This window comes from Rhinichthys klamathensis, unplaced genomic scaffold (genome assembly GCF_029890125.1).
Source record: "Rhinichthys klamathensis goyatoka isolate OS25496 unplaced genomic scaffold, OSU_Roscu_1.1 h1tg000201l_1, whole genome shotgun sequence".
Classification (NCBI taxonomy): domain Eukaryota; kingdom Metazoa; phylum Chordata; class Actinopteri; order Cypriniformes; family Leuciscidae; genus Rhinichthys; species Rhinichthys klamathensis.
The window spans coordinates 334,399-352,654 of record NW_026606727.1 but is presented as its reverse complement, the minus strand read 5'-3'; the positions used below and the strand labels follow the sequence as shown (position 1 = coordinate 352,654).

Here is an 18,256-nt window from a genome sequence, read left to right as displayed (position 1 = left end):
TATTACAAGTTGTGATTATTATGATTACAATATGGAAAATTTGGCAGTGGTGCATGTTGATTCAGAGCTGGCATCATCTGAAGTCCTCGCAGGGGTTGGCGTCATCTCTAGTCTACACATAATGGGGTTGTATTTATGCCATTGACTTCTGTTACTGAGAGATCTGTCCTGTTGACGTGTATTATTGAATATTTCCACGGGCTATTCATTTTCACGCCACAAGCTGAAAGGACTGTGTTGAACTAACTGATCATTTCAGCAGGTGAAACGATGCTCTACAACAAGGCAATGTAACTGGAGAGACAATTTGCACTGTAGTCAAATATTGACAAAATAATATATCAGGCTTTAGATTCACGGTCTCAAAAATTTAATTATGGGTATAAATGAATGTACATATAGTATTGATTAACAGCACAGGGACTATCATTCCGCTTGCCTTTCACTCACACACACACACACACACACACACACACACACACACACACACACACACACACACACACACACACACACACACACACACACACACACACACACACACACACACACACACACACACACACACACACACACACACACACACACACACACACACACACACACACACACACACACACACACACACACACACACAGTGTCTGTGTATTAATGATAGGGATTTTTTCAGCGACAGGTTATACAGTTAAGCCAGTAGGTGGCGACAAGTGATCGTGTTATGAGGGAATCATTCATTCAATCGGTTCGTTTAAAAACACTGAATCATTCAGCAGCGAAACAAGTGACTTTTTTTATTTATGAATCAGCCTTGAATCATTCACTCAACTGATTCGTTCAAACACACTGATTCGTTCAGAAACGAATTACGATTCTGCTGCTTGAAGCTATTATCGTTGGGGGAGCGACAATATGAAAAAAAAGAGTCAATATTGTGTCTATAGGCTAAGCTAATGTTAGTTACTCAATATTAACTTATTGTGTGTACGACCGAATCCCAGGTCTGAATAGACACCTAAAGTCACACAGCACACTCTTGCTCGTGCGATATACACAAACAATAAATAATATTGGCGGGAAAACAACAACAGTTAACTAGCTTTGCTCAAAAGCAAGCATTAATTTATATATATATAAAAGAATATACACAAATCTATGGAAGCTTGTTTCCGCCACAGAATAAAAAATAAAAAAGGTAATTGCGACTTTTTAACTCACAATTGCGAGTTTACATCTCGCAATGCTGACTTTATTTCTCAGAATTGCGAGATATAAAGTCAGAATTGCGTGATATAAAATCGCAATTGCGTGTTGTAAAGTCAGAATTGCGTGATATAAAGTCAGAATTTATTGATATAAAGTCGCAATTGCAGGTTATAAAGTCAGAATTGCGTGATATAAAGTCGCAATTGCGTGTTGTAAAGTCAGAATTGCGTGAAATAAAGTCGCAATTGCGTGTTATAAAGTCAGAATTGCGAGATATAAAGTCAGAATTGATTGATATAAAGTCGCAATTGCATGTTATAAAGTCAGAATTGCGTGAAATAGTCGAAATTGCGTGTTGTAAAGTCAGAAATGTGAGATATAAACTATTCTGAGGGGAAAAAAGTTAGTCTTTTTCCCCCCTTAGAATTGGCCTGATAACTCGCAATTGCGAGTTTATATCTCACAATTCTGAGAAAAGATGTCAGAATTTCGAGATATAAACTCGCAATTATGTTATAAAGTCAGAATTGCGAGATGTAAACTCGCAATTGTGAGAAAAAAAGTCAGAATTGTGAGATAAAAAGTCGCAATTCTGTCTTTTTTTCTCGCAATTGCGACTTTATTTCTCAGAATTGCGACTTTATATCTTGCAATTGCGACTTTATTTCTCATAATTGCGACTTTATATCTCGCAATTGCGACTTTATTTCACAGAATTGCGACTTTATATCTCGCAATTGCGACTTTATTTCTCAGAATTGCGACTTTATATCTCGCAATTGCGACTTTATTTCTCACAATTATGACTCCATATCTCGCAATTGTGAGATAAAAAGTCGCAATTATTTTTTTTTATTCAGTGGCGGAAACAAGCTTCCATACAAATCCGAACTCAACAGCATAACAATCTTAATTTAAAGGGATCGTTCACCCAGTAATGAAAACTGTCATCATTTACGCACCCTCCTCAAGTTGTTCCAAACCTGTATGAATTTCTTTCTTCTGCTGAACAAAAAAATTAATGTTGGTAACCAGTAGTTGATGGTAGCATCAACTGTTTGGTTATGCATATTCTTCAAAATATCTTCTTTTGTGTTCAGCAGAAGAAAGAAATGCATACAGGTTTGGAACAACTTGAGGGTGAGTAAAATGATGACAGAATTTTTGGGTGAATTATCCCTGTAATTGTACATTTGTTCTTTAAATCTTGTGTGCTCCGCGACTGCCGACTATCTAAGACACCTTCTGTAACACATTGGGTATTATTATAGTTATCATAAAAATTTAACAAATTAAATAACAATAATAACAATTAAAATTTCATAATCGGTGCATTATTATTGGCTCATTCGTTTTTTAGTCAAACGTGGATCTTGAAAGGGTTCTTCCATGTCTGAGAATAGGAAATCATCTCAATCGGAGAAAATTTATGCCAGTATTTAGGGGTGGGCAATATGACCAAAATCTTATTTCACGATAGGAGTAATTTCTTTCACGATAATCAGGATATAGTTATTTTTGCTTTAAATAAGGTTTTACGATATTGACATTTTTGATACAATTGAAATTTCGTAATTCAGGTCAATATCTCAAAAAAATTATACTAGCCTAACTACAAAAAAACTCTCAATTTAACTTACTGAGGACAAGTAAAGAGTCTGTGATTAAATAAGAACAAGTAAACTAATTACAAGTAATATGAAATAAACTACAATAGAACAAAGACACAAATGAAAAACTTCAAGCCCCATAAATAAGAATTACTACATAAATGGTATAATCAACTGTATAAAAAAAACAGTCATCACTATGTAAATTAAATATACATATATTTTCATTAAAGTTACAAAAGTGATTCAGTCAAGAACAGTGAAATTTTCTCTCTTTTGTAGTTTGATTAACATTAATGACAGACAGCAGGAGGTTTATTAGGCTGCTGTCACTTTAAGAGCTAATGCACGGATCCAATTTACTGTTACACATGCATTTTCTTTCTCAACTATTTACGTTCACTTAGTCATAAATTACTGTTTACGAGGATACTTGCAAATACGGGCATTTTGACATAAGTGTGTGTATTCAACCGTTCATGCACAACAACTCTGTTCACGGCAAAAATAACTCTGTTCAGTACTCACCGGTATCACCCACGGCCCACCCCTTATGTAGTTGCTATGCTAATATTTGATGGATACGTTTTTGGCCTGCATTCAATCTGCACTGGCAAACAATTTCCTGGTGATAAAGAGGTGGTTGATCTGGATTATGACAGCTCACTATATCCTGGATGTTTAAGGTCAGTGAGAATGGATACACTTTATTAACTTTTGGCATCACCAAATTATACAGAGGAACATATGTACTCTGTATTACACACAGGTATTTATCTTCCATTTCTTTACTTTCATTTATGCTGGCTGGCATTTTCTTGTCCTCTTTTTACCCCTGGTTTTGACTGGTGCATCCAGGCAAAATAATTGCCTGCACCCTCAGTAGCTTCCTCCATGTAATTCTGATGGAACCATCCCTCTCTCCAAACCATTAAACAGTCACATATTGCACTTGACAACACATGCTTTTCACCAGCAGGTGTTTCTCCACGGGCAGCAGTTTAAATGTCCAAAAGTGACTCATCCCTTGAGTTTCCAATCTGGCAAACAGCTCATGCCTCTTACAAGGGTTCCTGTGGGGTTTGATGGCAAAGGCCTCGGATCGTTTGAGATCATGACAGAATTAGTCCAGGAAAACTTTCGTAAACAGAAACACCTGACAGAAAAGTTTGATACGAAATTACTCAGAAACCGCACAGTAGTGCTAGTTTTCTCAGTTTCATCATGTAGTTTATTTGTTGTACTCTGTTGTAGCAACCATGACAGCATAGGTGCTAATTGACAGCAGGGGAAGAATAATTTTCTCCTTTTCAAAAGTGATGACACATCTTCCCATATTTACCATGACCGTGTCTACAAAAAGACGAACAAAAAAACAACAGCTCCAAAAATAGCAATTTTTTGGTCAGACGTCTCACTCTGTTGGCTTCATTAACCTGACAAAATGGCTAATTTCATATAGTAGGATAAAAGTTGATATCTAATAAGCATGTGTGCATGTATTTTCACCCCATTTCCAGGGAAGTAAAAAGGTTAAAAACAGGGAAAAGTTTCTTTAATGCAGACAATAGTTTCCAAATAGAAAACAAATGATCTGTCAGCCAGGCAGACAAAGTCAGAAAACTAACCCACATTTGTCCTTTGGTTTTGTACACACGAAAGCTCTGAGCAAATTATGCAGAAAAAAATATTGTTTTGTGCTTGTGTGTACAAAACTCACTGGTATGATGCCAAAGTGATGTGGCTACTAATATTTTCTGGGCATTTTTTTAGCATGATGTTGTCAAAAAGAGCCTGCCCAAGTCTCTGTTATAAAATATTATAATATCTTAAAGTATTATAATATGCCTTCAATTTAAGTCTACGGATTTTTTCACCATCATCCCCTGGGTAAAAAGTAACAGTGAAGCTCTATTACAACCCTGCTTGCATTCCATGGCTATGTTTATTACCAAATAAGAAATATTAACATAAAATGATTTGAATAATTTGGACAATGGTTCTTGGAAACGAATGCCTTTTATTTTGCATTGTGTTCATCAATGCAGCAAAACTGTACATATGGCTGGGCACAAAAAAATAAAGGCGACAGTGACTTCTTGGCATCGTGGTTGCTTGCTCCCACATTTCACAGACCTTTAGGATAAGACAAAGCACACCTTTCTACAACAGAATAACTCAAAGGAACCAGATGAAAGTCCCTGACCATCCAAATATTGATGAAAATGTCAATGCACAAACGACCCATGTCTCGACAACAGTGTCACGTAATGAGACAAAGCTGTGCAAGCGCTCATTCATTACATTTGTCATTTTGGACCATTATTGAACATGTTCTGACAAGCTATCTGTACCCTTCCCCTCATTTGGACCCTTTTACCATTATCTACATGATACAAATCCAGCATGTGATCTTTATTCTTCACTCTTAAAGACAGTATTTGAACTTTTGTTTTTGAAGCAATAATCTCGCATATAATTGACATCCATGCATCAGCGTTCCTTGGCTCATGTTTTATTCAATGGTTCTTGCCGCAAATTTGGCAAGGAAATGTAAACCGAAATCCTGTTCAATGATTTTCTTTGTGTTCCATCTCCCAAAGACATGTAAACAATTCATAATTCGGCGACATGAATAGAGAACACTCAACTGGATTGCAAATTACGATGAGCGCTAGTGCTCTTCAATTGTGTTTCGCTATCCCTGAGAACCTTATTTATAATGAAACAAACCAACCTTCTGAATTATGCAACAAAAGTTCAGCTACAAGACCATTAAATATGTATGCTTCCTAGAGCAGGGAGTTTTCCACACACACACAACAGTGTAGTCGCCGCAGAGATATTGGGAAGGGTTGTGGTATCACTAAGAGTGTCAACATCTGGCAGAGAGCAAGTAAAACGGATCCTCCGGCACTACACTGTTTAAACCAGCGAGACGTGTTAAATGAGCATAACTCAACATGCCTTAAAGCAAACCGTCTCCCTCCCGAATAAATGAAGACGTTATGATCTTCGGTTCCCATCATCAACTTTTGTATCCATGCTTAGAAGAGGAAATGTCCATGTGTATTAGAGATCAAGAGTAGCATTGTGAATCAGAAGAGGGGTGGGTCATTGACTACATAACCAGACTAGACATTCAAACCAGACAAGACTTTTAAAATAAGCAGAACAATAACTTACAGTGGAACGTGAAGGGCCAAGAATTGCAAGGATTCCAGAATTAATTTGGGAAATAAATTATTTCTATCCATTTTCTTTGTTTGGCATTTCCAGTTTTGTTACATCATTTTATTCTGTCACAGCTGACAATAAAACGAGGGGAAAAAATACTTCAATACATGTCCTTGTATTTTGGCCCTAGTACTGTATTTCTCGAAAATAGTAAAATATTTGGACGACAGTTATTCAAACATTTAAGGCCACAAAGTTCAGCTACAACAACTTTCTCCATATTTTTTTTGATGATGTCATACGGCATTTTTTTCCTTTTTCCTTTTTTACAAAAATATTTGCAGATACGATTGTACACATTATTCCTCCTAGCTGGAATGGGAGTGATGGCAAAGTATCCTGTCGAAAACTGGTTTTCCCCAATAAACACCAGCCACCCGTCACACGTACGGGACTCTGGCGAGTGAGGGCCCAGTGTTGCATAGATTTCAGGTGTGGATTTCAGTAACGTAAGTCACAGTATTTGGAAACAATTTCACAAAATGTCAGAGGACATAAAAAAAACGAAACAAAACAAAGCAAAATTATCTGAAGTGGTCTGATGGTCATACATTGGTATTATAAACATAAGGGCACAGCTGTATAAAAAAATAGCCTTTTAAGCTGAGGTTTCAAGTCTGTGGCGTCAGTGCTGGGATGTCCCTGCCCAAGTCACAGTGCAATGATAGGCTCCTCCCATCTACAGGAACCACGCCCACACTATTAGAGCTCCTCCTTCCGCTTGCCCACTTTCTCTTGGTCCCGGCCCCTGAGACTTCTCATGAAACCAGTAAAGCCAGCTTCCTGTATGGTGTAGACAGTATACACAGTGAGAAATGAAAAACAGTTTATCTCATAATGTGAAAATAATCACCACAGTGGCCTCAAAAAAATATTTGGACGCTTGAAGTCAAATTCATGAAATTTATATCAAATAAAGACAAAATAAACCATTTTGCAAACAAATTATGCTAGAACTTTTCTGTCTTTGCTGGGATTTTTAGTGCATGTATGAAGTCAGTTCTTTTCAAAATCACACAGGAAATTTAAACCAAAGTAACCACAGGTAAACTGTAGTTCATCACATTAACTGCGGACATGTTTCACGGAAGGTGACGTCGCACTAGAAAAGCGTATGAAATTACTCCAAACTCAGGATATGATACAACAGGATGATGTCAGGCTGTGGTTCTTAACCTTTTTGACTAAAAGAAAGGGGATTTTTTATCATTTTAAATAATGTTAATATTTGAATATATTAACAATAATTTAAACAAAGTCATCCTGTGCTCCCCTTGGAAGTTTTTTGAGGCCCCGTGTCTACACCGTTGATGAGTCACATCACGCCACAACAGAAGCTGTCTACACTGGATGCGACAAAGCGACTGTAGCAAATCCATTTGTCCTTCCTATGAGAAGAATCATGAGTGCTTGGAGTACATCATAATTACAACGAAAATAGTTTTCGGTCGGGGATTTGTCTGTCGCGTCATGCCGCATCCAGTGTAGACAGCATCACTGTTTATAATGGGTTCTTGTGTCTTTTGTCGCGTCGCTGGCATTCAGTGAAGACACGGTGTTAGTGGCCCCTGGGGCTCCCATTCCCAAAAAAAAATAAAAATAACATAAAACATAACATAACAAACAATAATTAACATATTACAATAAATACACATATTTTAACACAGTACATATGGTTGGAACTAGATGGAGCACAAATCTAATCGTACCTGAAGTTTAACAATCAGAAGGATCTCAATCATGATCCAATCATTATAATTTCAAACCCATTACATTTTTTGCTTGAAAAGTTTGTTTGCGCTTTCTCCACAATAATGCAACATAGTTTGATATTTTGTCAAATGCGATCATTTTTTTTTTTAAGTGTGCCACTATTATATTCAAATCACTCACATGAAAGATCACTTACCCCTCTTTCCCCATTGTATTTCTCGCTGAACTTCCCATAGTTGTAATAGTTGAATGTTGGGTAGCCCTCAACTCCTTCCTGTTTACACAACTCATGGTTTTGTCCCTTTGTGCAGTCCACCGCAGCATATGCAATCTGAAAAGAATTAAAGCATGATTATTTTTAAATTAATGTTTTGTCATAGACTAACTACCTCTATTTCCCCTACGCATGTTGTATCAGATCCAGTAGTATTACTATGGTAATGCACAAAGCTGTGGTAGCATCGATCAGGACTTTTTAGACACATAAGAGTTCACTTTTTTTCAAAGTTAAAAAGGCATGAGTTTGTGAGTTGTGCTGAATGTAGCATGTGGGGAGGAATTATGCAGCCTGATCATGGTTTCAATGAGTGCGTTTACATGCACCCTCATAATGCCATTATAATGAGATTTTGGCAATATTGCGATTAAACTTTACCTCATGTAAACGCAATACTTCCCTCAAACTAATGCGATTTAAGCTCAATCATAGTAACCATACTCGCATTGAACTATCTCGCATATAAAACTTATCGGTCCTAGTTGACCTGCTTGGGGTTTGAATCAGGGTCTACAGAGGGGGAGGCGGTAACACTAACAAGGCCGCAGCCGCTAGCGTCAGTCGCTAGCGCACCTCTTGAGGGGAGTGAGGTTTACACGCACAGCTCTTACTGGCTTACGTCCGTTACACTCAACCCCCTAAACCTCACTCCTATCCGGGTCACGGCACCAAATGCAACCGGTCCTACTCTGAGCGGGATTCGAAGCGGGGTCTCGGGTGTGCTAAAAAGGACACTAAAGACCGCAGCCGCTAGCATCAGTCGCTAGCACACCTCTTGAGGGGAGTGAGGTTTACACGCACAGCTCTTACTGGCCTATGTCCGTTACATAAACATCTTACTGCGATTAGGTCCTTAATCTGATTATTGGAAATAATGATAAAAAATAATTTTGGTGCACATGTAAACGTAGTCATGGCTTACACTCCTCAGTGCTATGCAGACCCATTGTGCCAAACTCAGGGGAAGATTTACTTTCCCTAGAGAAAGCTGTATATTTGAAACACGTTTTTAATCAAACAACCCAACTACATTGATAACCATTGCGTAATGTGTGGACTGAATTGAACAATGCTTTGAGTTTTTATTGGGCTAATTTACAGCGATGTAAAACACTGCTCAAAAATCTATAAGGCCTCATGGCAGCACGTTTTAATCTTCTTGATGACCACTTGCTTTTATATAAACCTTCTTCTGTTATGGCAAAAACAATTAAGGAGGAATGACAGCAACATAAAAATACTGAAGCTGGTAGTCTAAAGCACCTAAAATCAAACTTCTTTACCCTTTAGAGTTTTAATGTGTGAAAACGTAACTGTGAAATCTAACAGCACATCTGCTTTGGCACTGACTGAACTGTTTCGCTCGCTGCACCCCTACTTCCTGAATTTAGCCTGCCGTTTTTTTCTCTAGGGTAATGAAAAATGAGTAATACGTTCCTGTCGAGAAAAGGCCATTCAAAGCAGCGTAGGAAAAAATAATATAGCAAACACCCCAACATTAAAACAAGAGTAGAGATTAATGCTCGGGATATCGGAGGATGGCAGTTAGTGAAACAAACAAGTGAACCATAAATGTCTCTAGGAGAGCAGCATATTTCCATCATTTGTTCTCTGCTAAATAAAGGTGCTGTCAAGGTGTATTTTAGCCATGTCAACTGGTATTCATTGCATTTTATCACTGGTGATAGGTGAAAGTCACAGGTGAAAACAAAAAGCCCTATTTGCATAACTCAATATTTATCCTCAAGGAAACCGCGTTTGACGCTATACGATCGCATCAGTTCAGCCGTCTCCTAGTAAATTCTCCTCTCAATGAAATTGCCATGTGGTATTCTTACTCTTAGACTGATATTACTGTATGAGTTTCTGCCAATATCTCACTTCACTTGTAGGCTACAGTACAAAAAATATATATATATATTTTTTTTACTGTAACTCACCCCAAAAAACTTTTTTTCCATGTTACAAAGGTTATACTCAGGGCTGTATACAGACAGAGCTCCTCCGAGAAAATTATGATTTCTCTGACCTACATATGTGCAATTTAAGACTTTTAAAAGGCCAAAAAATGGATAAGAACTAGCTATAAAAAGCTGAGCTTTGACTGATAGTATTTTCATTTTTGTCTGTGGCAGTGTAGAAAGCAAACATAGGGTCAACTGATATTGATATGTTTTATGAATCATTTTCTTAGAAAAGTTAATTTACTGAAGGTTACCAGGAAAGCTAACTAAATGTATTACATTCATTCACAATATGTACACATTTCTTATTAATCTTATACCCAATATGATGGAAAACGGCTTTATTATACTTACCTTTATTATACACCTCTAAAAAATACAGAGGTCCAGACCTCATAGCTGGCTACAGCCATGGTTGTAGTACGGTCCTAGTAACCAGACTTGACTTACTACAGGTAAATAATACAAAATCTCACCTGTAGTAAGTCACCAAAAACCCTTTATAAAAATAAATATATAAAAATAATTGTTTACTGTAAATACATGAAGGGAGTTATTGGCACAATTTCACCTGTAGTATGTCGGTCTTACCAATAGGAACCTTCTACAAGCTTTGGAATTTGAAAATGTCTGTTTTTAAATGTTAAAAGTAATTTTAGATAATAAATTATAGGCTACGTTTAACGCAGTTGGTGGAATTGCCAGATGTTCCCTTAGGCATCATGAGCTGTGGAAGCGCGTCAAAGCATTCTCGAGTATAAATGAGGTGATTTTGAATGAATATTTCATGTCGATATACAATGGTTACATACTATTAAAACTAATCCTGCTATTGATATCTTTGTAAGACTGCCGATCCTATAGAACAGTGGAAAGGGAAAACAAATGTCCGGTGAATAATATCGAACCTAAAACTAACTTTTCCGTGTATGTGCATTTCACGCATTTGTAATCGTTCGCGTTCAGCGGGGAGGGAAGGAAGGGAGGTTTGGATGGGGGGCACAGTAACTCGTTTGGGGGGCCATGGCCCGCGAATGCCCCCCTTGGCGCCGGCCCTGCATCACAAACTACCTTGTAACCAATCACGAGTCTCAAGAGAAGGTTATCCCAGTATATTTTTCTGTTGATATGAAAAATAGGGTACATTTAATATAGCGAGTGCATTATGCATATGATGTATATGATGTTATGATGAACTATAAGCTGGGCGATGGCGAAAGGGAACATGGTTTGTGTAACATTAGTAACACATTATTAGCTGTTTGATAACGTAGTAAAGCAAAAGGCTAATCATATTAATTACCGTTATGAGTCAGATGTTGTAAAGAGCGATACCATTGTGCAGCTTTTAATTCAGTTAAGTTGATTGAGTGGAAGCGGGGCTAATTTGCATATTCATGGTTCCGCTTATAATAAATGAAGCAAGGGTGTAGAGTTCACACACAGGAGAAAAACAGTTTAAATATATCATTTTGGCGATCAAAGAGGAGTTTTAAGGGATACAATTATTGACTACAGGGGGGCTTTAAGATAAAAACAATTCTCATGAAAAAGAGATGCTAAGGATCTTGCTACACCAATCAAACATGATCCTCCCAGATTACAGGGTTTCATTGGAGGTTGAATGTACTTGTGATTAGTCGGTCTTTACATCGACAGGAGAAAATCGAGAGGAAAGGGATTGTACATTTGGTTGCCGGCCAATTCTGATATTGATCCTCATGTGTTGGTGGAATACCCTCCTGGCACTTGACTGATCTTGCTATAACCTCACCGATAAGCGGATGTAAGCAACATAAGACTCGTGGCCTGAGAGGAAACTGAGGATTTCGTGCTTACAGAGGGTGGTTTATGAGATGGATGAGGTTAAAAAAGTCATTCACAAAGGCACCGAGATCCTTCTCAGACAGTAATTATCAACCTCACAGAGAAAGAGCTCAGGTCATTGTGCAAAGGAAATGAAACAGCCAGTGAGCTCATGAATATTACAGAAGAAACTGAAATTTGGTGGTATTAAGTTAAAACAGGTCAACAAAAGAACATCTGAACCAAGACTAGGATTTACACCATTAGCCTTTTTTCACAGTTGTTGTATTTAATTGGACTGCATCTGTTTAGCTTTTACTACACACAAAAAAATCTTTAATAGTCAGACAGGAAACAAAGTGCAAACAGGCTTCACATTAAAAATTGGAGACCCTGCGCTGCTAGAAGGCCATTCAAGATGTTTACTAAATTAAGGAAATGAGCACTAATGAGAAAGAGGATGAACAGTGGAACCAGGAAGAAATAACTAGACTAAGTGGAACCAGAACCACAAACCATTCTACATACAATCTAAACAAACCTTCTTGTTTAAGTGTCAGGCTCACATTCATTTGCAAATTCATCTGTTCTTTTGCCGAACTGCTCTAGAATTCCTTTGAAGCAAAAATGAATAAAAATAGATTGAAATGCCAGGGGAAAAAAAAATCTAATTGTTTGGAATATTCAACTCAGTTGTTAGTAGTCTGAAAAGCAATCCCAATCCAAACTATATCCATGTGGTTTGAATGAAATTTAGATTTTTGAGCTACCCTAATCCATACGTTCTGGACCTGACCTGCCTGCCTTTACTACTGTTGCACAGATTTTATTTGAATGAAGGCAAGACAACTCATTTTATTCAAAGGGAAAAGCCCTAATTCACATTAAAGACAATTACATTCTTCCTAAGTCAACCCAACACAATATTTACAAAAATATGGCAGCCCTTTCTTTCATATCAAAATTGTATTCCCCTTTCAATTTAAATTTCTGTCTCTGTATACATCTTCAAAAAAGTTCATAAATCATAAATAAAAAATGCATTTTTGGAAATGCATTTCAGCATGGGAGGTGAGATCAGAAATGTTTTTTCCTTATATGTAACTCATTTTCACTCAACCTTTCGCCGTGAAGGATAGCATTCACTATGTAGTGAATAATGGATAAGTGAATGAGTGAGCAGTTTCATATACAGGATTTGAACTACGGAATAACTGATGACAGGCCGTTGAAATATTGAAAAATTATGCATACCCAATGTGGTAATGCGGCCACAATGTGAAGCGTCAGGTGTGCATTCATTTTTTAATAATTTATCGGCCTGGAGTCAATTATTCTGTTTACCACACCTCAAGATATTGGGTCTCATTCACTAATAATCGCTTGGATTATTTTTTATTTGTATGCACAGGAGAACTTTATGAAAAATCTCCACCTAATTCACTACACATGAATTTGTTTTTAGTCTCGTTCTAATGCTAGTAAATTTGGAGTATTCTAAATTAATGGCAGCTTCCACAAGGTTAGTTATTTACATAAAACACGCCCAAACCATCTCCATATAAGGGCTTTCTGCACAACCTTTCCTGTACAGACTTTTGTCCCTCTCGTCAAACATGTGCTGCTCTCTACAGACGCGCTCTCGCCAGATCCTCGAGCAACGGCAAGCGTGTCATTCTCAAAACCAGTTCAAACACAATAAACACCTTTTATACACAACCAGATTACAGACCTCTCACTAGCCAGCTGTAATTCTGCATTATTCAGAGAAACAGCTAAATCTATAACGCAGCTTTTTAGAATCGTTCACTGTATATGATGAAATATATTTAAGATTAAATTAAATTGTATTATTTATTAACATTATTATATAATTTGATATAAAAATAATATAATATAAAAATTAAATAATATAATATATATAATTAATTAGTTATGTTAAGATGAAATATAACTTCTTAACATGATTATAAGGCCGCACAGAGAAAGTTCCTTTTGCGTAAATGTTTCAGTTGTTTCTAAAATTTTTCGTAAATTTAAAAGAAATTTTACTATGAAAGTTTTTGGTTAATCATGACTTTTTTTTAAAGGTGCACTGTGTAATTTTTTGTGGCATCTAGTGGTGAGGTTGCGAATTGCAACCAACAGAAGTCACGGTGGCCGGCAGGAAAAGATGCCGTCATCTGAGACAGCAGAGAGTAGCCAGTTAAGCAATAAGGTCTCTTTACAAAGATAAATTAGGTTTAATTAATTATTCAGTAAAACGATATGTTATTGCGAATGTTATTATTACTTGTTCATCATTGTGTCAGTGTTTTAATCGCTGACTTTAGATAGCTTCTTTGCACGAAGAACAACATAGTGACGAAGCGCGTTTGTCCGTTTAAGGCCATTGTAGAAACATGGTGGCGCATAATGGCTATTTCAATGTAAGGGGACCCGCGGTGTATGTAGATAGAAATGGCTCAGGTAATAAAAACACAACGGTTCATTATGTAAGGTCTTTATACACCACTGAAAACATAGTTATGTATATGATATTCCATTTCTGTCAACAGATCCTCCTAAATATTACACAATGCACCTTTAAATGTTTGCACTCAGATTTCACGCACAAATTTGTGCATACGCATGCTTAGTGACTGAGACCCATTGTTTTATTTCAAGACATTTGTCAGGTTTCCTGTGCTCTAGTGTAGAACCAATTTCTTTACGGATCTCATCCCAAGCCTCTGTTGCTAATTCAAAAATGTCATTTTATAGCTAGTAACGAAGGCTTGAGCCAGTGATGTGCAGACTAATGCAGTTATTAGAGAGAGAATGAGAAAGAGATTAAGCGTGTGACTTCAATAATGTCCGTCAGCAGCATTTCTACTAATAGTGAAGCTGTAAGTTTAATTGCTTCAAGAACAGCTACGTTACTACCTCGCTACCGTGAAATGTCATGTCATTTTTTTTCATAGTTTGCTAATTGAAAAAGTTGATCACAGGGCAGCACTGACGACTAATTTCTGAGCACGTGTATGTTTTCATCTATGTGCAAGTGTGAGTTTGCACAGTGTATGCATACAGAGAGAGAAAGAGAGACAGCAAGAAAAAGAAAGTGTGCTTTCCATAGATAATAAAGGTAATTTAGAAGGAAAAACATGTAAATTGTCATTTTTATAATATAGTTTGTTATTGTATTATTTGTTTGCATGGTCAGTGGTCTTTGTAGGTTTTGGTTCATTTGTTTAGAGATGTGTATTTACTAAAAAATAATAGCGTGATTTGAATGTTCGTCAACAAATTAGAATCAAGCATTCAATAGCCCTGTGATAAAATGTGTAAATAATGTAATGCTCTGATGCTCATGTGGTCTAATATGCCTCTTGAGTGCAATGACTGACAGACAAAAGCACAGGTTTATGCATGTGGGAAAATAACCTTGACTGTATTTTAAATGATGTGAAGTGGCTCACTGTTTTGGAAAAAACAGCAGATGGAGCTTCATGAACCAAGCTTTTATTCTTCAGACAAACAATATCTGTTTTTAATAATATCTTTAAGGGCGTTAGCTCACAATTGGCTCCATTTGAATCTTGGCAAAGTGAATTTCCAACTGCAGTTCATCTGAATAACGATTATGCGCAAACTTAAGAGCTATAGAGAAATTGAAGAGGACTGACGTTGTGCCTGATGAATTATAGACATTTGCAAAACAACAATTCAACATCACTGTCTTATGGCCAATGATAAATGTCTGTAGTTAAAGAAGCCAGGGAAATGTTTTTACAGGCCCCTGAAGATTCAAAAGAGAGCCAGCTACTTTCAAAGAAGTTTCGGGAGAAAGAGGAAAGATTTAGAGAATGCTTAAAAGTCAGTGCAGACATCTAAGATGGAGTGTTACTTAGAAAGACGTGTCTGAAGTGTGGAAAAGTTGAAACGCTCGTCAAAGTGAATGCAATGTGTGAATTTAAAAGTAATGCCAAGTGCACCTTACAAGACTGAAGCTTGTCAGCCAAAATGCCACAGATCAAAGCCTCAGCACGTCATGCATGTGAGAGGGGAATGGTGAAATAAAGCCAAAAATAATAATAATAATGGGTTAACACTTTACAGATTAATTAACATTAGTTTATGCAGTAGGTACATACATACACTACTTTTCAAAAGTTTTAGGTCCGTTGGATTCTTTTTAAAGAAATGAATAGTTTTATGCAGCAAGAATGCATCACATTGATCAAAAGGTGATAGTAAAGACATTTATAATAGTACAACATTTTTGTATTTCAAATAAACGTTGTTCTTTTGAGCTTTCTAATCACCAAATACATCAAAGAAAAATGTATCATGGTTTCCAAAAAAATATTAAGTAGCACAACTGTTTTCAATATTGAGAATAATAAGAAATGTTTCTTGAGCACTAAATCAGCATATTAGAATGATTTCTGAAGGATCATGTGACACTGAAGACTGCAGTAATGATGCTGAAAATTCTGCTTTTCAATTTTAAAATATATTTAAATATTTTATATTGTAATAATATTTCACTGTTTTACTGTATTCGGGACCAAATAAATGCAACCTTGATAAGCATAGAGACTTTAATCTTACCGACCCCAAACTTTTGAACGGTAGTGTATATTTATAAATAAACATAAAAAAAAACAAATGCTGTAGAAATGTTGTTCATTGTCATTTCGTGTTAGCTACTTCACTACAGGATGTAAATGTACATTACCTGTTAATGTATATTCAACTGTTACCAAATAATGGCAGAATAACAGTACGAAGGTTGCGGGTTTGATTCTCAACACTGGCAGGAAATGATTGAGGTGCCCTTGAGCAAAGCACCTACCCAATCAATGGCTGCCCACTGCTCCGGGTGTGTGTGTCCATGTTTGCCGTGTGTGTGAGTGAGAGCGAGAGTGTGTTCACTACTCACTGCTCCTAATGTCCTAACTTGGATGTATTAAATGCAGAGGACAAATTCCGAGTATGCGTCACCATACTTGCCCTTCACGTCATTTCACTTTTTTTGATTGCACTTTATTTTACAGTATGTACTTACAGTGTACTTCCTTAATGAAGTACTAGGTAATACAAGATAACTATGCGGTTTAAGGTTAGGTTTAGAGGTTGGTTCATGGTTAGTACCTAGTTATTGTAAATACTATAGCAAGTACATAGTATGAGGAACAGGACTTTATTTTACAGTCCTGTTCCTCATACTATGTACTTGATACAGTAAAATAAAGTGCAACCATAATATCAATAATATTATTAGTTTCAATAATATTATAGTTTCAATAATATTATAAGAAAAACATGGAATTAATTTCCACTGCTATGCTGATGACACTCAATTATATATTTCATCACGACCAGATGAAAACACTAACTTATCTAAATTGACAGAGTGTCTTAAAGATATAAAATGCTGGATGACGTGTAATTTCCTGATATTAAATCCAGATAAAACTGAGGTATTACTTATTGGTCCAAAATACTACCCACAAAATCTCTTACAATACAACTTTAATTTAGAAGGATGTCCTGTTACTTTATCCACTACAGTAAAAGACCTGGGTGTTATACTAGACCGCAACTTGTCTTTCGAAAATCATATTTCATTTGTTACAAGAACTGCCTTTTTCCACCTTAGAAACATTGCTAAATTACGTAACATGCTATCTGTTTCTGATGCAGAAAAGTTAGTTCATGCATTCATGACCTCGAGACTAGATTACTGTAATGCTTTATTAGCTGGTTGTCCTGCATCCTCAATAAACAAGCTACAGTTAGTCCAAAATGCAGCCGCTAGAGTTCTTACTAGGTCAAGAAAATATGATCATATAACACCAATTTTATCATCTCTACACTGGTTACCTATTAAGTTCCGTATCGATTACAAAGTATTACTACTGACCTATAAAGCCCTAAATGGTTTAGCTCCTGTGTATTTAATGGATCTTCTATCGCCCTATAATCCATCGCGCTCTTTAAGATCCCTAAATTCGAGGCTTCTGGTCATTCCTAGGATATCTAAGTCCACTAAAGGAGGGAGGGCGTTCTCACATTTAGCTCCTAAACTCTGGAATAGCCTTCCTGATACTGTTCGTTGCTCAGACTCGCTCTCCCAGTTCAAAACTAGATTAAAGACGCATCTCTTCAGCCAAGCATTCACATAATGCTTACCTTTTATACCACTGTTGAATCAGATCGAATGCATTAATATTATGAACAGCAGCTACGCTAATTATTTCCCATCTGCTTTTCTGCTGTTATCTCGGGACGCTAGTCCCGAGGTAAATAGCGTTCGTCAGCTCCAGTTTGTATCCAGCCTCTCACGGAGACTTCAGATGCCCCAACACCTGCGATGAGACGACTCGACGCCTGTGAAGAGACGACTCAACGCCGGCGATATGTTATGCCCTAAATTAATACATGATGATTAACTAACT

General features: G+C 36.8%; 1 protein-coding gene across 1 annotated transcript in view; it reads right to left on the bottom strand.

Moving 5' to 3' along the window:
* Positions 1 to 6,069: 6,069 nt before the first annotated feature.
* pdia5 (protein disulfide isomerase family A, member 5) overlaps positions 6,070 to 18,256 on the bottom strand; it is a 63,462-nt gene continuing 51,275 nt past the window's right edge. Inside the window, exons 16-17 of the mRNA XM_056263168.1 lie at positions 7,960 to 8,094; positions 6,070 to 6,833 (exon numbers count right to left, since the gene is read on the bottom strand). Of these exons, the coding sequence (XP_056119143.1) occupies positions 6,753 to 6,833; positions 7,960 to 8,094 (216 nt within the window). The 3' untranslated portion in view covers positions 6,070 to 6,752. The remainder of the gene's footprint in view (positions 6,834 to 7,959; positions 8,095 to 18,256) is intronic.